This window comes from Myxocyprinus asiaticus, chromosome 6 (assembly GCF_019703515.2).
Source record: "Myxocyprinus asiaticus isolate MX2 ecotype Aquarium Trade chromosome 6, UBuf_Myxa_2, whole genome shotgun sequence".
Lineage (NCBI taxonomy): Eukaryota > Metazoa > Chordata > Actinopteri > Cypriniformes > Catostomidae > Myxocyprinus > Myxocyprinus asiaticus.
Genome location: NC_059349.1, coordinates 41,166,983 through 41,189,786, shown reverse-complemented (window position 1 = coordinate 41,189,786; position 22,804 = coordinate 41,166,983). Strand labels below are relative to the sequence as shown.

The 22,804-nt window shown below is 38.6% G+C and overlaps 1 protein-coding gene across 1 annotated transcript in view; it reads right to left on the bottom strand.

Annotated features, from left to right (window-relative positions):
- LOC127442385 (ephrin type-A receptor 3-like) overlaps positions 1 to 22,298 on the bottom strand; it is a 218,670-nt gene extending 196,372 nt beyond the window's left edge. Inside the window, exon 1 of the mRNA XM_051700372.1 lies at positions 22,091 to 22,298. Coding sequence (XP_051556332.1) covers positions 22,091 to 22,184 — 94 coding nt within the window. The 5' untranslated portion in view covers positions 22,185 to 22,298. The remainder of the gene's footprint in view (positions 1 to 22,090) is intronic.
- Positions 22,299 to 22,804: the final 506 nt, after the last annotated feature.

Genomic DNA, 22,804 nt, shown 5'->3' with positions numbered 1-22,804 from the left:
TAATTCTGTCTCACAAAATTTGTATAGAAACACCGGGCTTGAGCAATCCGATGGCAAAGTTGTCACGGGGAATCTCATAGGCGTACATGGACTGTTTGAGTTTAGAGGGATGGACGGCGGTTGGCACTGTCGTGCGTGGGGTTAATGCGCACGTTTTTCTTTTTTCTGTTCGTTTGTTTCTGGGGGAAGTTTGGGGTCTGACTGTGGCACTAATGTTGGAATGTGGTCTTTATAATCTTGTTTGTGACACACAATCTATTTTTTCTAATATGTCAAAATGTCAAATGTTAATATGAGTGGATTGTCTCTCTCCACGTGGAATGTGAATGGGCTGGGGCACCCCATAAAAAGAAGGAAGGTTATTTATTTTCTTAAACATAAGAAATATGATATAGTGTTTCTTCAAGAAACACATCTTTCCCCGCAGGAAGATGAAACATTTGGGAAGATATGGGGTGGGCATGTTTTCTTTAATGCTGGCTCAAGTAAGAGCAGGGGAGGTTACGCACCTAACGCTGATGATCAGGGCTTTTTTTGTAGACCTTGAAGGGATGTTGCAAGCCGCTGGCACCCCTCATGATATAATATTGGGAGGAGACTTTAATCTATTGATGGACTCAGTCCTTGATCATAGTGAAGCAAAAGTGTGTAAGCCCCCTAGGGCAACATTGACACTTCACAGGATGTGTAAAAATCTTGGTCTTACAGATATTTGGAGACTTTTGGACCCATCTGGTAGGGACTATAAATTTTTTCATCAGTCCATAAGATTTATTCTAGAATAGATTTGTTTTTTTTTTTTTTTTTTTTTTTTTATCAAAATCCCTCATTTCATCTGTTGTTGATTGCTCAATTGGAAACATCTTAGTCTCAGATCACGCCCTAGTGAGTTTAGAGGTGTTGCAACATATGGAGAAAAAGAAATCATATAGTTGCCACTTTAATGTATCCCTTTTGCAAAATCCTGATTTCCAACAAACGTTAAAGGCTGAAATCAATGTTTATATGGAGACCAACTGGTCCTCAGTATCCTCTGTGGGCGTGGCTTGGGAGGCACTTAAGGCGGTTCTTAGGGGTCAGATCATAAAGTATGCCTCATTCATCAAAAAATCCAATGCACGAGAACTCTTGGAGTTGGAAGAGATTATTAAAAGTACAGAGACAGAACTGAAGCGCCGAATGTCATCTGATGGCCTCACACAATTGACCCGATTGAAATACAGATATGATACTATTTTGTCACGGAAGGTAGGGTTTTGGTTATTTAGGGCAAGACAGTCATATTTTGAGTTGGGGGACAAAGCAGGGAAGCTTTTGGCTAGATATAGCAAGCAGAGTGAATCTTTTTGTACCATTCCCTCAGTGAAATCTGCTGGTGATGAAATTTTTACCTCTGCCATTGATATTAATAATGCTTTTAAAGAATTCTATCTTGAGCTTTATAGTTCCACATCTTCGTCTACTGATGAAGATATTAGAAACTTTGTGGAACCATTAGATCTCCCTAAACTGACGACTGAGCAAAAAAATTATCTTGATTCTGAGATAACCTTGGAGGAGCTTGACGAGGTAATTAAGGCCCTGCCTACAGGCAAGTCTCCAGGGCCAGATGGCTTTGCCACTGAATTTTTTAGATCTTATGCTACAGAACTGGCTCCACTTTTGTTAGAAGTTTATACGGAATCATTAAAGAACGGAAAGCTTTCGCCAACCATGACACAAGCCCGGATCAGTCTGATTCTTAAAAAGGACAAAGACCCAAGCAAATGTAAGAGTTACCGTCCAATTTCTGTGATCCAGCTAGACGTTAAAATTTTGTAAAACATTCTGGCTAACCGTTTAAGTAAAGTTATGACATCTCTTATACATATAGATCAGGTGGGGTTTATTCGGGGCCAAAGCTCTTCTGATAACATTAGGCGTTTCATTAATATCATGTGGTCAGTGGCGAATGATCAGACTCCGGTCGCTGCCATCTCACTTGATGCCGAAAAGGCATTTGATATAGTAGAATGGGATTATCTTTTTAAGATTTTGGAAATGTACGGGTTCGGGAATACTTTTATTGAATGGATTAAGTTACTTTATAGACACCTGGTAGCAGCAGTACAAACAAATGGATTCATTTCAGATAATTTTTCTCTGGATAGGGGCACCCGGCAGGGTTGCCCTCTTTCCTCATTATTGTTCTGTCTTGCCCTGGAACCATTTGCAGCCGCGATAAGAAAGAAGGATGATTTTCCAGGGATGAGGGTGGGAGGTGTGGCACATAAGCTTTTGCTTTACGCAGATGATATTTTATTATTTGTCTCTAACCCCATTAGATCTATGCCTTGCCTCCACAGGATTATTAGTTCCATCTCTAAGTTCTCAGGTTACAGAGTCAGTTGGTCTAAATCCGAAGCTTTGGCACTGACAGTGTACTGCCCAGTAACGGATTTTCAGCCGGGCAACTTCCAGTGGCCCAAACAGGGCATTAAGTATTTAGGCATTTTATTCCCAGCGAATTTGTGTGATTTAGTTAGAGTTAATTTCGACCCTTTAATAAAAAGGTTTTCGAGTGATGTGAGTAGGTGGGCTTCATTACATTTATCTATGATTGGGAAGGTTAATGTTATTAAAATAAATTGTATTCTAAAATTCAACTACCAGCTACAATCTCTCCCTGTAGATGTCCCCCTCTCTTATTTCAAGCAATTTGATAGCATAGCGAAGTCCTTTATTTGGAATGGTAAACATCCCAGATTACATTTCAACAAGTTACATAGGCCGATTGGCCAAGGTGGGCTAGCCCACAATGGTTCTGACTACCATTGTGATTGGCAGACAAATTATTTTAAGGGGTTGGAAGTCGGACGGAGCACCATCATTTCCGGAGTGGTGTGAGGAGATGGGGAGGGTGGTAGCTTTTGAAGAAGGGTTATCTGGAAGACTGGGAAATTTGGACTTGTTTGTGGGAAAGTGGGGCAAATATCTGGCGTTTTTGAGGACTCTCGGGGAGGGACAGTGGAGAGAGAGGTGTAGTTGTTATGTGTGTGATTATTATATATATATATTTTTATTTTTTATTATCATGTGGGTGGGGTTGGGGATTTGTGGGGGGGGGGGGGGGTTAAGTATTGTATTGATTCTGTTTGTATATGTTTTGCTTTTATTTGTTTAATATACGAATCAATAAAAAACATTTAATCACAATTTAATTTATGTTTCCTTACTCTGGAGACGTACAGGACTTGGAGGGTGGGCAGGGTGCACCAATAATCATCTCAGCAGTCCAGACTGTCCATTGTAGTTTCCTTCTGTCTGATTTGGTGGTTGAACCAAACCAGACAGTTATAGATGTACACAGGACAGACAGCTGAGAAGAACTGTGTCAGCAGCTCGTGTGGCAGATTGAACTTCCTCAGCTGGCGAAGGGATAGGGAAGGCAATATTGTGGAATGATTAAGTTTTTATATTTTAAATTCATTCGATTATTATTGATATTGTATTAATATCTTACTTGAAATTATATAATTATTTTAGGTTTATTTATTCATACATATTTTATGGCCAGTGTGGGAAAATGATTGGGAAAACATGAGTGTCTTTAAACAAATATAATATAAAAATATATTTACTGCATTAAATATTGATCATAAATAGCTTATTTTGTCACTTTGCTCACAGCTGATTGGTCCAGTATCAGGAACATAACCTGCCCCGGAGCAAGTTAGCCGATTAGCTTATGTTACTATGGCGAGGAACTCCGATAAAAGCCTAACCACTTTACTGGTACCGCAAATTCAGAGTTCGCTTAAACTAAGTTTAAACTTATCTAGCTAGCTGCTTAATCCTGCTTTGTGACATAGGCCACAGCACTAGCCAGCAAAAACTAGACTGGGCAAACATGGAAATTCATGCTGGTCTAAGCTGGTCTTTTCAGTTGGATAAAATGGATAGTTTAGAGTGAGCGCATATACACTTTTTTACACTGTACTTGGAGTGTGGGATTCATTTTTGCTGCCGGTATACAGCCCTCTCTGTTAACACCGTCTGAATCAATTTCTCACGACCACCTGTGCTTTCTGCCCTGAACAGACTGCATGGGCTCTTCACAGGGTTTTGGTTTCCAGCAGCCATCCTCATGTATCGATTATCGTCGGTGGGCAGCATTTAACATTGAAGAAGAAAATCTGAGAGACTATGGGACTGTGTTACTGGAACAGGATGCCACAGAGACAAGCCAAGTCCACTCCAGGATTTTGCAGTGATGAATAAATCGATATGACACTTTTATCATAATCCATTGATCTGTTTTACTTTCACTTCCTTGTATTGGTGAGTCAGTTCAGGAAAGATAGTGAATTAAAGAACATCCTTGAAAGGAAAATGTTTCTGTTATTTTCTGATATATATGAAATGAGCAGGCCAATAATTCAGACAATATTTAGTCATTATTGAAAATGCCAAAAATTTGTGACTACTTACCAGAATAACAGAAGTTTTTCTGAACTTTCCCTTTTGTCAATGTCAAAATCTACCGACAGCCTTGTAAATAATGGCCATAATATTTTAGCAAGTATTTCTAAATGAATTTTATTATTTCTAAATTGAATATATATATATATATATATATATATATATATATACAGGTGCATCTCAATAAATTAGAATGTCGTGGAAAAGTTCATTTATTTCAGTAATTCAACTCAAATTGTGAAACTCGTGTATTAAATAAATTCAATGCACACAGACTGAAGTAGTTTAAGTCTTTGGTTCTTTTAATTGTGATGATTTTGGCTCACATTTAACAAAAACCCACCAATTCACTATCTCAAAAAATTAGAATATGGTGACATGCCAATCAGCTAATCAACTCAAAACACCTGCAAAGGTTTCCTGAGCCTTCAAAATGGTCTCTCAGTTTGGTTAACTAGGCTACACAATCATGGGGAAGACTGCTGATCTGACAGTTGTCCAGAAGACAATCATTGACACCCTTCACAAGGAGGGTAAGCCACAAACATTCATTGCCAAAGAAGCTGGCTGTTCACAGAGTGCTGTATCCAAGCATGTTAACAGAAAGTTGAGTGGAAGGAAAAAGTGTGGAAGAAAAAGATGCACAACCAACCGAGAGAACCGCAGCCTTATGAGGATTGTCAAGCAAAATCGATTCAAGAATTTGGGTGAACTTCACAAGGAATGGACTGAGGCTGGGGTCAAGGCATCAAGAGCCACCACACACAGACACTACAGTTGTCGTATTCCTCTTGTTAAGCCACTCCTGAACCACAGACAATGTCAGAGGCGTCTTACCTGGGCTAAGGAGAAGAAGAACTGGACTGTTGCCCAGTGGTCCAAAGTCCTCTTTTCAGATGAGAGCAGGTTTTGTATTTCATTTGGAAACCAAGGTCCTAGAGTCTGGAGGAAGGGTGGAGAAGCTCATAGCCCAAGTTGCTTGAAGTCCAGTGTTAAGTTTCCACAGTCTGTGATGATTTGAGGTACAATGTCATCTGCTGGTGTTGGTCCATTGTGTTTTTTGAAAACCAAAGTCACTGCACCCATTTACCAAGAAATTTTGGAGCACTTCATGCTTCCTTCTGCTGACCAGCTTTTTAAAGATGCTGATTTCATTTTCCAGCAGGATTTGGCACCTGCCCACACTGCCAAAAGCACCAAAAGTTGGTTAAATGACCATGGTGTTGGTGTGCTTGACTGGCCAGCAAACTCACCAGACCTGAACCCCATAGAGAATCTATGGGGTATTGTCAAGAGGAAAATGAGAAACAAGAGACCAAAAAATGCAGATGAGCTGAAGGCCACTGTCAAAGAAACCTGGGCTTCCATACCACCTCAGCAGTGCCACAAACTGATCACCTCCATGCCACGCCGAATTGAGGCAGTAATTAAAGCAAAAAGGAGCCCCTACCAAGTATTGAGTACATATACGGTAAATGAACATACTTTCCAGAAGGCCAACAATTCACTAAAAATGTTTTTTTTTATTGGTCTTATAATGTATTCTAATTTTTTGAGATAGTGAATTGGTGGGTTTTTGTTAAATGTGAGCCAAAATCATCACAATTAAAAGAACCAAAGACTTAAACTACTTCAGTCTGTGTGCATTGTAATTATTTAATACACGAGTTTCACAATTTGAATTGAATTACTGAAATAAATGAACTTTTCCACAACATTCTAATTTATTGAGATGCACCTGTATATACTGGCGGCCAAAATTTGGAATAATGTACAGATTTTGCTCTTATGGAAAGAAATTGATACTTTTATTCACCAAAGTGGCATTAAACTGATTACAATGTATAGTCAGGACATTAATAATGTGAAAAATTACTATTACAATTTGAAAAAAAAAAAAAATATATTAAACTACTTAAACTACTTCAAAGAGTTCTCATCAAAAAATCATCCACGTGCAGCAATGACAGCTTTGCAGATCCTTGGCATTCTAGCTGTCAGTTTGTCCAGATACTCATGTGACATTTCACCCCACGCTTCCTGTAGCACGTGCCATTGATGTGGCTGTCTTGATGGGCACTTCTCACGCATCTTACAGTCTAGCTGATCCAACAAAAGCTCAATGGGGTTAAGATCCATAACACTCTTTTCCAATTATCTGTTGTCCAATGTCTGTGTTTCTTTGCCCACACTAACCTTTTCTTTTTGTTTTTCTGTTTCAAAAGTGGCTTTTTCTTTGCAATTCTTCCCATAAGGCCTGCACCCCTGAGTCTTCTCTTTACTGTTGTACATGAAACTGGTGTTGAGCGGGTAGAATTCAATGAAGCTGTCAGCTGAGGACATTTAAGATATCTATGACTTATCCTCTTATTTAGTTGTACATCTGGCCTTCCACATCTCTTTCTGTCCTTGTTAGAGCCAGTTGTCGTTTGTCTTTGAAGACAGTAGTATACACCTTTGTGTGAAATCTTCAGTGTTTTGGCAATTTCAATCATTGTATAGCCTTCATCCTCAAAACAATGATTGACTGACGAGTTTCTAGAAAAAGCTGTTTCTTTTTTTGCCATTTTTGACCTAATATTGACCTTAAGACATGCCAGTCTATTGCATACTGTGGCAACTCAAAAACAAAAACAATGTTAAGCTACATTTAACAAACCAAAAAACTTTCAACTGTGTTTGATATAATGACAAGTGATTTTCTAGTACCAAATTAGCAATTTAGCATGATATAACTCAAGGATAAGGTGTTTGAGTGATGGCTGCTGGAAATGGGGCCTGTCTAGATTTTATCAAAAATTACTTTTTTCAAATAGTGATGGTGCTGTTTTTTACATCATTAATGTCCTGACTATACTTTGTAATCATTTGAATGGCACTTTGGTGAATTAAAGTACCAATTTCCTTCCTAAACAGCAAAATCTGTACATTATTCCAAACTTTTGGCCACCATATATTATATATATATATATATATATATACACACACACTACCAGTCAAAAGTTTTGAAACACTTCCTCATTCTTTATTATACATTTTTTTTTTTTTGTTTTTTTTCACATTTTAGAATAATAGCAATGTGAAAATATGGAGAACACTGTCAGAGCAGAAGGAAGCAACTTTTCTTCCAGGATAACCTTGTACGTGGCTTGATTCATGCGTCCTTCACAAAGATGAATCTGCCCGTTTCCAGCCTTGCTGAAGCACCCCCAGATCATCACCAATCCTCCTGGTCGTCTAATGGTTAATCAGAGATCTGGAGAGGCCTTTAAGCCACAGTGTCTCGCACCCACTGTGAAATTTGGTGCAGGATTGGTGATGATATATATATATATATATATATATATATATATATATATACAATATATATATAAAAGCATATCAACCAGCAGCTTGCCTGCTCCAATGGCAGTCGCTCATTCATTTATAAGGTTTTGTTTAACAGTTCACGCAAATATGACTCACTCTCATGTAGGGCAGAGCGATAAAACACAATCGATATTCATCAGGGGAAAAAAATCCTTGATATCGATGATAAACTTTTCAGTAATTTACAATATTTAGCCTATGTTCTACAAAGACGATTGGATCAGGTGCTTTTTTGCTAAAAACGCACCTGACGCACCTACACACAACTAACTAACTGTATCACAGGAAGTATTAGCTGTCTGGGGGGCTACATAGCCCTGCTGTTATATAAATCAGTAATGAGGCAAGGTAGCCGACAGATAGCACCTAGCTATCCAGCTAATATAATATCGTTCGGTACTGAACAAGACAGCACTAAAAATGCAATACAGCTATCGATTGAACAGCAACTCTGACATCAACACCATTGCTGTCTATTCATGTACTATTTAGCTAAAAAAAAAAAAAATAAAAAATCATGATCCATAGCGCTGTCACGTCCGTACATTTTAGACATAGGCAAGAAAGTATTTCTTCTTGTTGTGATGTTTTTGGCAGTTGGCATTCCAGCTTATGGCACATTACCACCACCTACTAAGCTTGAGTGTGGAGTGTCACAAAAAAGTATTTCAGTGGAGTCTGCTGAAGGTCACACACCTTATGAAGGATTAAATCCTAAACTGAGTATATTTCTTAAACTTCAAATTGAAAGGTAGCTTACCCTGTGGAGTTTACTTGTAACCAAACAAGTTATGTTCACATATATTCTTAATGTCTAACAAACATGTGGAATGCATTTCCTTTCCCATTAATTGTATAAAATGTACAGTATATTGTGATAAATATCACTATCGATTGATATTAAAATAAATATCATGTTAATTTTGGCCATATCACCCAGTCCTACTCTCATGTCATATCTTGCCCTCCTCCACCTTGCCCTCTTTTCAAATCTATTTAAACTTGTGACAATATGATCAGTTATAACACACACAACAAACCAATGCCGTTTGCCATTACTGATGTCAAACCTGCATGGTGCGTCTTAATACACCACATTTTAATGCACACAAAGAGAGCTATTGTGTAGGGGAAGATTTGCTGTAAATGACTTTTCAGTCTGTTTCTTACAAATCTAGTGTATGACTTTAGTAGACTTGGAATATAGTGCACAAGTACTTTTAAGGTGCTTTTTGTCATTTTTGATTGTGTCAAAACAGCATCCATCGGATTCACTTGCACTGTATGGAAAAAGCAGCGTAAACATTCTACCTAACATCTCCTATCGTGTTGCATGGAAGAAAGAAAGTCATACAGGTTTACAACAACATGAGGGTGAGTATATGATTTTGATTGAATTTTGATCTTTGTAAGCTATTGTTTTAATATTTTATAACCACACACATCTACAAATTGAGACCACCACTAAACATTTGCTCTATCTTGTTCTCTTTCCAGATCCCTCATGATGCTCTCTCTCTCGCCTGCTGCTGAAGTACCCCTGTCAGGCCAGGGGTGATTACGGAGCTTTGAGAGAGGAGAGCTCAGTGTTTCTTTGGCTGTGATCAGCACTTCCATCCCCTTTCGCTTTCTAATCCCAATGGAAGAGCTGCTTTAATCTACCTGCCAGCAATCAAACACCCCGCCAGCCCTTCCAATATCTCGGGCAGAGCCGCAGACTTCACAATGACGGCGGCAGCCAAGAAAACACACTTTGACACAGGTGTGAACAAATATATTGTAACTTACAAACTTAAAGAGTCAATATGCAATTAGAAGAGTTACAGTAACAGCCTACATACAAGTATAAAGGTGTAAAGCCTCACATTTTCATTGTGTGGGAAAAAGATGCAATGCAAGTGAATGATGGAGACTGAGGCTGTCAGACACTAACATTTTGCCTAACATCTAATTTTGTGCTTCATTCAAGATAGAAATTCATTTTTGAGTGAACTATCCCAATAAGAACCAAACACATATGCAGACACACGTGGACATACACAAACAACCCTCTCATCCTCCCTCAATCCTAATCTCAATAAGGCAGTGAATGGTGCTTTGGACCTTTCATTACGCTCTCCATGGCAGGGGCCAGGGTGTTGTCGTGGTAACTGGAGGGAACAGGGGTACAGCGAGGGGGAAATTGAAGATATGTGCATCTCGCTCCAGTAAGACATTAAGGAACACTGGAGCCTGTTGGGTTCGGTCAGCCCTCTCCATACTGGGTCAGTCGGCAGCCAATGGCACATTAGTGAGCACATAATCACTGCTGAGGACCGAGCCAATGTACCTGTATGCAGTTACCAGCATCATGTACTGCATCCCTAATGAGCCAAAGCCATCAGAAAAGCATATGGAGGAGTCCCTTTACTCTCCCAGACTCTTAGAGCCAACTATGATATTACTGTAGCAGTTGGCTTGAAATTAGGTGAATTACTGAATAAATGTGATGCACAGTATATCAGTGGCCATATTGGTATGGGCCAATATTAGCATATTTTATAGTAATTGCTCAGACTTGGCCATTTTTAAAAACAGTCCATTTTTAGACAGACAGTAGGGCCCTTTGATTTCCATGATGTGGAAAACACGGATAGAATCGCAGAATCCAGTCATAAAAATGGAATTACCTACAAAATGCAGAATGTCACAGAATTTGACAGATTTGGGATAAAATGAATGTATAAATGTGATACGTCCTAGTGTGATGCTTAAACCACAAAAAACTAAGATTTAATTAAACAAAAATATGGTTTACATGAGCTGTGTTCTTCAACAGAGAGTGAATGTGAGAAGCTGCTGCTTATACACTAACCGCATCATTAACATCACGTGTGCTTTGTATGTGTATTAATGACAAAGAACGGAGCACTTTATTCACTGTAAAATGCAACACATGCAGACTATACTGTAATTGTATATAATAAAATCATAGCCTTTTGCTGTTTAATTAGCATATTTAGCAAACTGACTTCCCGGAGGTGAGAAGTGAAGTCGTCAAACAAATCTGATTTTCTTCCAAAGTGCCAAAATAAAAGCTCCATTTAACTAGACAAATGAAATTGTAAAAATGCGACAGAAATATATTACTTCTGTATAGTAAAATGTAATTTTCAATTAAGTAGTAGTAGTAGTAATAATGATAATAATAATAATATATAATTAATAATTACATTAAATGTAAGCAATATCACACAAGCAAGAGTTTCATCACTGCTTTCATTAATACAGTGATGCTCTACTGTGCAGCACTGTATTTGACCAAAAATAAATAAATACCAATAATTTGGGGTTTTTGATTGTGCTGTGAGGATCAGTATAGAAGCTCTTCCTTTGAAAAAAATAATGCAATGGTTGGTTGAAAAGTAATGGTTCTGTTCTCAATTGATTACAATTATATGAATTAATTTGATTATACAGTTTTTTTTTTTTTATGATAAAATGTAACCCATAATTCAGAGAAGAAAAAAAAAAGAAAGAATTTTGGAAAAAATAAAACAGAATTTGGAGTAAAATAAAACAGATTTTATAGGGCACAAAGACGGACGGACGGACGGATGGACGGACAGACAGATAGATAGATAGATAGATAGATAGATAGATAGATAGATAGATAGATAGATAGTAGGGGTGTGGTTTTAGGGTCACGGTTTCAGTACGGTTCAGTATTTGCTTTGTTCAGAAAAAAATATTACAGCCAAATCCAAAGAATACTCTATTTGGTAAACACTTCAACAGGTTTGCTGTTGGTTGCTATATGGAAACTAAAGTATTACTGTTATAAAACCATGGTTAATTGTATCAAAACCATGATTTTTGCTCAGAAAACTATGGTGATAGCAGTCATGTTTACTGCAATATTACTATAGTAAAACCATGGTTAATTTTTGTCAGGGTCCTTAACTAAAAATAAAAAAAAACATTTCTCTAATTACTAAATCAATATTTTAACTTAATACCTGCACTATTACGCTACATGCATGAACATAAATTGCATTTCAAACTCAACTCAACATATATTCACAATTCAGAAGCTGTACATCACTACTGAAGGAAAAACCTTGCTATTAAAATGGATACAAGAAGAGATGTTGTGATAATGCTGCTTGAGTATTTAATCATACGTGTAAATCCCACATGAACACCCCAAGCGCTTTAGCTATTGTTTTATGTCTTATTATTAGCACTGAGTGCCTGCTTAAAAATGGAAGGGAGTGTGTGCAGTTTCAGCTCACCTGCAGCTCTTTCCCTTGGTGATGTCGGCGTAAATGATTATGTATCAATGTATTACTATAATGGCATTTTAATGCCATTAATCAAAGCACATTATTGACGCTCACGATAGATTACAGCCACACGTGGAAACAGGAAGAACTGTTTCCTCTCATACGCGTTTTAAACCCTTGCACGCATTATTGACATATAGAGCGACATATAGAGCGATGTCTGCAAACAGTGCCTGTTTTGTAAAAGTTTTTTTGACCATCGCTGTTGTAATTGACTGCAAAAAGAAAATGTTCCCAGAAAGGAGAAACGCTTCTCTATCAGAGGCTCGATTTCTCCGCTTGCCCTTTTCAACTACACACAACGCGTGCAGAACTGTGATGTCATCAAGTTGACCCACATGAAACACAGGCGGAGCGTCCATCTACAGAGCCATACAGGTGCATTAGCGGAGGTTGTAACTGTTTGACGCTGTTTTCTTCACCAAACCTCACTTGAGGTGAATCGCTGTGCCAATGCTTACCGAACCGTGGGTGGCGAAGCATATGGTGAGTTTTTTTTACCAAGAACTGTTACACCCCTAATAGGTAGGTAGATAGATAGATAGATAGATAGATAGATAGATAGATAGAAAGAGAGAGAGAGAGAGAGAGGGAGAGAGAAAGAGAGAGAGAGAGAGACAGACAGACAGACAGACAGATAGATCTGAAGCTTTTAACTAGAGTACCATAAAACTGAGGACAGGAGAGAGGGCAAACGGAATGCTTTCTCTTACGCACACACATCCTGACCAGCATACAGGAGGACAAAGCTTGGAGTCATGGGAACACAAAGCTTTAGAAGACAAATCCCTCTGGAAAAAATTGGCCACCAGGGGGAAACAGTTAGAGAGAAAGAAAGAAACAGAATGCTGAAAAAGAAAGAGTGATAGTGACTGAGAGAGACACAGAGAGAGAGAGTGACAGACAGAGAGAGTGACAGACAGAGAGAGATTTTCAGACAAACACATCTCCATTCTGCCTCCTTTTCCCCTATCAGCTGCCAGGTCACCCTGCTATCGTGCTGCCAACATCAGCCATGTCCTGGAGAATGCAAGGAGAACTATGCCCTCAGACAATGACCACTCTTTTTCTGTCCTTTTCATCTCTTTCATTTTCATCTGCCATTTCCCACTGGCCAACAGGCTCTACACCAGGGGGCGGCAATCTATGGCACACGTGCCAGCATTGGCACGCGGAGGGGTAATCACTGGCATGCCAGCAACGGCGAGAGGAGTAGATTATTTTATTTATATACATTCCAATCTACATCTTGATGTAATCCTTCCTCTTGATCACGCATTGTGTTTTCATGACCTGAATGGGAGGCTAAACAAAGAGTTAAAATGTGACGAGACTGCAGTATGCCCAACAGACTCATGCAGCGCGCGCAAGCCATTTGTGCATCACGAGCCGGCAGCGCTTCACTTTCGGTTAATCACGTGAGTAAACACACCCACTTTGCTTTGGTCAGGCTACGTGGATGGCAGCCTACATTCCGTGTTTCATTTTTTTCTTTTTGCTTTCAGAACAACACGTGGTGTAATAAGGAAAACACCACTATTAAACCTTGAGATTTCCAACCCAGCATACAGGTACACCCTCCTTAAACCATGGTAACACTCAAAATTACATTAAACGATTCAAAGAGTAAATATAAACCCAAACCTGGAAATAAAGTTTTAGTATTTTGCATGTGCGATTCACCAAAAAGGGCTAAATAGTTGATCGGCTTGTGATGCACGAATGGCTTGCATGCGCAGTGCATGTCTCGTCACACTTTAATAGTGTTTAGTCTCCCATTCAGCTGATGAAAACACGCTGTGTGATCATGAGGAAGCCATTTTCCAGGAAAATAAAAAATGGCACTCCATGTCAAAAAGGTTGCTGATTCCTGCTCCACACTGACTAAACAAAAAGAGCAACCAAAAAAATCCCAAGATAACTTGGTTGTTAGATAAAAACAGTGGATTATATTCAAAACCCTGAGTAATCTCATGATGAGCCCTGTGAGATAAATATTTAATAATGTAACAGCCCAAACTGTTAAATAAAATATTAATTTATACAGCTCTGAATTTATTTATTTATTTATTTATTTATTTTTAAATATTCCTCTTTGAAAATTATGCTTTTCAGTTCTAGACCAAGATCATTTTAGCTCTGTCCAGAATCTAGTAAGCTACTGTACCTCGCTGCCTACATAGGCATCTGCCTTCTAGGGCCATATCCTAACCATCATGGAGCCACATAAGTGACTGATTTGGAAGGCACTACATAGGCAGCAACTCCTCGAGCCACACAAAATAGCACTTTGCATGGGAGACTCAACTCACAATAGAGTTTTACTTCAAGATGTTGCTAAGGTAACAGCAATACTCTAATAATTATAAAAATACATAGCATATAGGCCATACAGATCTCACTGAATTCGGCAACAATGGGTCGAAAGTTCTTCAGCTAAAATCGGTCTGTGCTTTCCGAAAATTCAAACCACTGCCCCCAGAGGATGAAGCTGGTGTTGTTGAAAGTACTGGTACGTTTGAGCTCCATCACCAAAAGAGAGTTATGTTTTTAGTTGTAAATGAAGTAATACAGTCAACAGGAATGCATATTTTATTAAACATAGGCCCAAACTAGGGCTGGGCGATAAAATAATATCAATATTTATCGAGAATTTTTTTTTTTGATATCAATGATAAACTTTTGAGTAATTTATTAAGCCTGTTATATATCTAGACCAGCAGTCACTAAATAGCAGACCAGAGTCCAGGTACGGACCTCAACTTGGTTCCATCCGGATCGTGAGACGTCTTAACATTTGCTACCCCATCTCACTGTTTCCATACTTCAAGTGATCAGCGCGACAAAACAACGGAGCTGTGTACAGCGCAAGCACTCGGGCGCAAATAGCACTGGTCTTTCAGCACTGAATCCTCGAATACTTTTCTCTTACAGAACACGCTTATACCCTTTCGCACACTGCGCGCAGAGTTGCAGATGCGGTTATTTTAACGACAGCAGACCATAGCGGAGAAATACAGTGAGCAGCAATATAGATGGATTCTGGCATCTTTCGTAAAACACACTACAGAAATCGAGAATGAAGTGAAGTGAATTCAACTTGATGTTTCTGAAATGAATCCGACCGTTTAGCTAAAACAGGTTTGTGACAGGACAGTGTGCTTCCAGAGCGCCTTTAAACTATAAAGTTTTTTTCCGTCTAAAATTAGCTTTAGAAATCATCATGTTTCGAGCCTTTCACAAACAGATTTTATTTTATTTTTTTGTGAAAATTAAATCAAAGATCATCTCTTGCATAAATGGCAAGGAAAAACAACCAAAAATGTGATTTTACTAGTAGCATAGTGGAGTTCTCATGAGAACGTTTCCATTATTTGATATTTATATTCCATTTATAGGCCTACTTTAGCTGACAGTATATTTAAGCTTCACTATTTTGCTGTACATTGTTTGTTGTTGGTAAATTTTCATTTTAAGGAAAATATAAAAATGGTCTATACAGACTTGTACATTTTCAAAATGTTCTCTCAGAGGATACCCCTGAACCCCCAAACAACATACAGTAAGTCTACAAATATTCAAACACAAATACTTGATTGTTGTCATTCAGCTTCAAAATGAACAGTTGATTTTATCTTTTAATATTTATAACAAAGTGCTCTCGATTGATGAACTCATTGAAATATTTTAATCTTTTGGTAGAAGATCCCCCAAACCCCACTACTTTGGCTTTGTCTCTGGAGCCTCAATGTGCTAATCCTTGCCCAGTTTTAAAGAGACTGTTTTGACTTTTGATGATTTGTTTTTCTTCTGTTACAAAGTACTATTACTGTCAACTTGGAAATGTACAATTAGACCTACTATTTCAAAAAATTAACATTCCTTATGTCATTTCATAGCTATACTGGCTACTAACACCATGTAAGTTATTGTCCCGGAAACTTTGCTGGGAAAGAAATCTAAAGGCCAGACCTCTTGCAACTTTAACTGAATACCCCTGATTAGATGATCTGTTTAGGTACTGCATGTGTCCCTAAAAATGCAAGCAGTATGGCAAAGTTATACACACAATTAACTAACTGAATCACAGTCATGAAATCACCCTGATAGGAAGTATTAGCAGGCTGCCCTTCTGTCATGGAAACCAGCAATTAGGCCAGATGAGGCAGATGAGGCTCAGTAGCTGCTAGCTAGCTTATGGTACATTACCGCCACCTACTGAGCTGTAGTTTGGTGCAACACAAGAAAGTCTTTCAGTAGAGTCAAACGTATGCTGAAGATGATGAAATTTGCGAAATTTCATCGAAAAGAGGTCACACTCAATTTATGTAGGATTAAATCCTAAACTGAGTGTAGTTTAAAGGTAACTTATCCTCTGGAGTTTACTTGTTAACAAACAAGTTATGTTTAATTCATTTAATTCATTCATGTCTAACAAACATGTGGAATGCAGTTCCGCCCCCATTAATGGTATGAAATGTGCTGTATATCGAGATAAATATCGATATCGAACGATATGAAAAAAAAAATCATGATCATTTTTTTTTACCATATCCCCCAGCCCTAACCCTAACCCACCGTCAGTGGAGTAAAAACGTAATCTTAAAGGGAAAATGCAATCTTCAAATCATGCTCATCATTGATTATGTGAAAGCGATTACTTCCTGGTTTCCATGGGACCAGAACAGTCTACAGTAGCACCACAGGAAAAGGTAAAAACATTTCAATTAATGCAAAGATGTCTGATGGGAGATGGCACTCGTCAGTAACTCGGCACAATGGGGTCGATGTCAGGGTACCGGAATATTCAGTAGCAACATGTTGATTTCCCTTGTGATCATGTTGCGTGGGCATGCCTATAATGCCTTAAATTGCTTCCTCCGTACACAGCTCACTAGGTTTTGGAACAGAGCATTTGTCATTGTAAAAGTGGTTGGTATTACACTAAACCAGAATCTAAAGGAAAACCGAGAATTAATTCTCCCACATATAAATACACACATACACCATCATCTCAAAACCCTCAATCTGTCCATTTTGAGTGCACTTACTGGTAACCACCAATAGTTTTGTGGTTCATTATCGTATCACTTTTACTTTTTTCCTTAAAACGCAGCCCCAGTGTCTTTATAACATGACCAGGCTGTATTATTTTTCCATTAAGAGGTGCATTACTTGAATTACCCATCCTCTATCACTGTGTGTTGACTGTCTAAAGTGTCTTCTCCAGAACCACATGAGACTGGATCAGGTCTCAAAGACCTCTGAATATCAGAGTGACCCAGGAAGCAGGATGTTGGTTTTGGCTTTTGAAAAATATGCTCCATGGGTGAGCCGAGAAGCCACTTCCAAGGTCGCATCGCATCGAAATGTAAATCCGACCATCATTTGACCCGCCGCACATGAAAGGTCAGCACAGATGAGCTGAGCAAACAGCCCACAATCAGCTATGACAAACAGAAAACAGACATTCAAAGCATGCAGGATAGAGGCACTAAAAGATTACTGCCAGTCAATAACACCAAGCTGAGCAAACTGAAGAAGAAAAAAAACTGCTGTTTGTTTAGCGCTGCGTTATGGCGGCGATTCTCAGAGTCCAATCGCCTCTCCAAACCACACAAATGTGGGAGAAGCTGAGACCGGGACCAGACAGATGAATTCAATAATAAAAAAAAGGTCAAGACTGGGACCCAGCGAGAGCACAGGGAGAGCGGGGCACATAGCGTGACGTTTAGAGCTCTGCTGTTGTATTGACTAGCCCACTAATGAGCTTCCAGTGAGAGAACTAGCAGTCGAACATGAGTGTCAGATGCGTTAATTTGTAGAAACAGAAAGGAAAGAGTGACAGATTTAAAGAGGGAGGGCGAGGGCAGCTCATTTGTCGGAGAAGACAGAAGTTTTAGCTGACAGGGCAATGCTTTGGGTCCGCAGAACAGAGAGCATCCTAGTGAATAGGTCAGCAGCCCAGCATGTCACAGGAAGAGTTCCTTTACAAAAACAATAGATTTTGCCCAAACAAATTGAGCTCAACCGAAACAAATAACCAAACAAGTAAAATTATCCTTTTTTGCTGTGTGCCATCTGCCTATTACTGCTGTTTAAAGAAAAAACATTCCAGGTTCCTGAAATCAATACTCCAGTCTTTACCTTTCCACCTATTGTAATTTCATTACAAATAATATTAGCAATTAATTATCTGCATTAGGCCATTGTGGGTCCAGAAAATCATTTCACTCTAGGCCTTTGGTTGCATTTCGTAATAATGGTTTGAAATTATGGTGGGAAATTAAGAGGCTCTAAAAGGTCTTTCTTGTTATTACACAGCGCAAATCCATCAGTATTCCCAGTAATAGAGGTGAATCAGAGCGGTGAGGTGGCCAATCAATGATGTCCACATCAGCTCAAGGTCATGAACATAAATAATGATGGTGATAAAACCAATCCAATTACACCTATGTAATTTATCTTAAAACTGTAGGCTATATTATGAAACCTGCGCTGATTATGTGTACAAACAATTCTGAAAGATTGATAGATTGACAAAAGAATCAGATTTGCCAAGATACCAGTCTGCAATCAAAAGTCAGAGATTTGAACACAAACAGTTCTCATCAAATTCTTCCAAGAGCAAATTATCTGAGCTATGCTATCTACTTAAATTTCTTAGCACTATACTTTTACTGTTATGTCAGCAATTGTCTAGATAGATACAGTATATAGATGTTTATGATCTGATCATCTGCCATTTTCCTAGTGATTTGTGTGAAAGTGAATAAAAGTTGTTGTGGTGTCTCTAGTGTTTATTTCACCAGGAAATTGCTGCAATACATACAATGAGCCACATAAAAATCCTTTTGCAAAACGAAGGTATAGTAAGTAATTTGATTCTATGAGACCAGGTTGAAAGATGCAGACTTCGTCAGCCTTACTTTCATATCTTGAATTAATTTCAGATGACCTTGACTTCAAATACACAAATCAGATAGATGATGAGATCATGGCTTGCTTGTTGTAGCAGAGGCATTTGGTTGTGGGGCCACTCTACTCCAGACTGTTTAAACCTGAAGAAAATGCAGAGAACATATGCTCTTTTACAAACAGCCCCTCTTCCCCTTGGATGGAAGCTGAACCACTAATCCTGCCACCCAGTAAATCAAAGCATGCAACAGGGACAGGTCACCCAAAATCCACAAGAAAAGAAAGAAATATAGACCAGAGCAGTGGTGGAATACGAATCTGAAGAAAAGCAAGAAACAAGTATCAATCGATGGCAATTCCAGGGGTTCAGAAAAAAAGATTAAAAGCTCTTTTTGAGCCTTTAAACGGAATTAAGCTTGCCGACTCGAATCAGACTCTATCTAATCTTTGCTCAAGCAGGTGGTATAAACCCTATGGTTTTAGACTTGGGGTTAGAGCTAAAATTGAATAGTTTTTCACCTCAGATTGAGTTCTTCTTTTCACTGTAACTTTCTTGGGACAAAACATTTTAATCAGTTATGAGTCATGTCTTTTGATTTCTTAACACTATTATTTTGTCTACATCATGTCCTTGCCTTTTCTATGAATGAAGACCTAAATCTTAACCAAAATCCCTCTGATTGATAAAGTGACATAAAACATTTTTCATTTTGTTTAGTATTATTTATTTATTTTAATTTTTATTTTGGAGGGGGGGGGGGGGGTTTTTTTTTTTTTTTTTTTTACCCAAACTTTTGGGCAATTTTCAATTTTTTTCTAAATCTGTATCACTGTCATTAGATCTGTCACGAAACAATAGCCTAACAAAAGAATGCTAAAGGGCACCCTCTGCTGTTTAAAACAGTTAATGTTCTGTCCTCTGACCTCTCATTTCGATTTATTCCTTCTATGACTTCCACATTTTGGTCCCGCTCATATGTGGCAAAAAACTTGTGTGTCATTGTGTTCTCATTTCTCCAGTGTAACATGGCACCCACACGCCCACTGCGGCTTAAAATAACAAATGATGGCCGGTCTTTCGGCTCAGCGAGCAGGCACAGTGGGCGTCCTGATGAGAGGATGGTTTTTTACAGTCACATGGAGCACAGCGAAGCATAGCAGACACAAAGCTGAAGAGACCATCCCTTGGCATTGGCAGCCACTGGATGAGTCGTTATGCACTCCCCTCACATACACACAAAAACACACAAACATCCAGCGATACACAAAGACAGGGAGCAGTCAACTAGGGTCTGCCAATTAGGCTGATAACAGAGGGGAAGGTTGAGAGGACAGCAGAAAACATTACTAATAAGGAAGAGGAGGCTATGAACAAGCCCTGCTGAGAAGGAATACAAGAAAAGAGTGAGATAGAAAGAAAGAGAATAGCAGCTGGAGGAAAAATTGGGTAAAAGTTCCAGTCTCCGAATTTCCAGAGTGACCCAACAGAGTGAAAAGCAATATTTTCTCCTTTCATTGGACACAAAGTTATTTGACTGAAGCCCCACTCCGATTTCCACTGGTTTAACACAGTTTCGTAATTCGGTGTGTGTATTTTTACTCTAAAAAAAGGCAATTTCTTCAGGTTTTGTGAGTTGATTAAATTCACAGAGAAAACAAAGAAAAAAGTTCTTGCACTTATCTACTTGGGATGGCAAATTGCTGTAAAAAAGCTCTCTTGTCTCTGTGGATGCATTATCTTTATTGTCTATCTAGGATGTATTTTCCTGAACTAAAATTCCAGCATTTAACATTTGAGAAAAACAAGAGCTAAGCTGTGCCAAAAGAGGAAGCTTGCTCATAATGTCTGACTATCTTTTCACAAAAAAACAAACAAAAAAAAAACAAACAAAAAAAAAACACAGTTCTCATTCAAAGCTAATTATATTGAAATATTTGCCAGACAGCTCACAGTTCTGGAACAAACAAAGAAAATCTCGCCATTTCTATGCCTGAGAAAAGGCAGACCTTGCCACATGTCTAGTATATTAAGATAAAATGAAATATGAATTGAAATAAAAGTATTATATTAATTAATTATTTTGTAAATAACTGGCTTTTACATAGTATTTTAGAATTTTTTTGCATCTTAAATTTAACAGATGGGGAACAGTTTTATCCAACATGCATGCAATGAGACTACTGTTTAGGCGAGCTGCAGTCCCCATTAACAAATCACCTTATCGTCACTGCTAAATGATCAGGTTTATAAGGACTTTTGGAATTCTCTGTAGCTGACCATACAGCACATTGCACTTTGGACATAACACACTGTGTAAACCAAGGACATACAACAGTTCTGCCAAACAGCATCAATTTTTGTTCTTATTTTAATCAATAAAATATAACCCTTATCATGTTTCTTCCAATGGTTTTGTATAGGACATTGCTTTTTTGTATTGATGCACTTTTATGTATTGATAAATAAAATGTTGAATCTTGAACAATAGTTTAGCCTACAACTTCTGTAACTGAATGACTTACACATGTTTTCATAGCTTGGTTAAAATTGGTTTATTATTGTTTATTTATATCCCATTGTTTTCAAAAAGTCCTGAAATTATATCAGCTTTGTCATATCTGCGTGCTTCGGTAGTCAGAATGTGCACTCGTGTTAATTCTTACACTGTCATCATTTTCACTGTTCTAATAATTTGCACGTGTGCATAGTGTAAGATCCATTAGAGATGTCCCATTGCTCTCCTGCGGACGCACTTGAACTCGGACCTCGCAATATCGCCCAGTTCTTCTAGACTGGCATGTTGTACACAGAAATTCCAATAAACCTAACTAGAAAAAAAAAAAAAAAAGAAACAAAAAACATGCACTTGCTTTATTTTTCTCTGCTCGCCTCTCTCATCTTATGCATGATTTACTGGAACCACAGCATTCAGAGCGCACTCAAGTAAACTGTCTCCCTCAAACCTCATTCATTAATTAGTCCTATTCTTTCGCTATCAAACACAAACCACTCTTACCTTCATTCTCAGGGTAATTCCGTAAGGCTTGACTCGGTGTGAGGGAGGTAAAGAGAAAGAAAAGAAGGGACGGATAAATCCAAAGGGTTGCCATTTTCAGGCTGCGCTGAGCGCGCGCTGCATCCCTCTCGCTGTAGAAAGTTACTGAGGCTCGCGATCAGAGTGAGGAGCGGAGCGAGGTGTGAGGAGACGAAAGAGGAGACGAGAGGGAGGGTCTGGGACTAGCCTCGGTGTGTCAATCACCTCGGGCTGCCAGGGAAACGGAGGGCAGGGAGCCTTCGGCGGGAAGCGCGCGCTCGCGGGCGCATTTAAAGGCGCAAACTCGATAGAGACCTCAACTGCCACACAGAAACTGAAGGAAGCGCGGACGATGACCGCTGCCAAATTTCATTTTCGAGTGACTTCAAACTGTTCGAATCTTATTTTCTGAGGTAATTTTAGATGTATCAACACCTGGCTTGTTAGTTAAACAATTTCAAAGGTTGCTTTTATTAGGGTGAAACGTCGCACACAGCACAGAAAAAAATGCTGCAAGATTTTGTTTACATTCTAAACATTTTTGCTGCGCCCATAATGAAGTCCTTCACTTTAAGATATATTTATTTAATCAGGCTTTGAGACTGTTGTTTTACTGTGAAACAAAGCTTTTTGGCATGACTTTCCTGCATTAAAAGGTAGCTTAAGCCAGGCTAAGATGGGTTGCTGGTCTTAGCT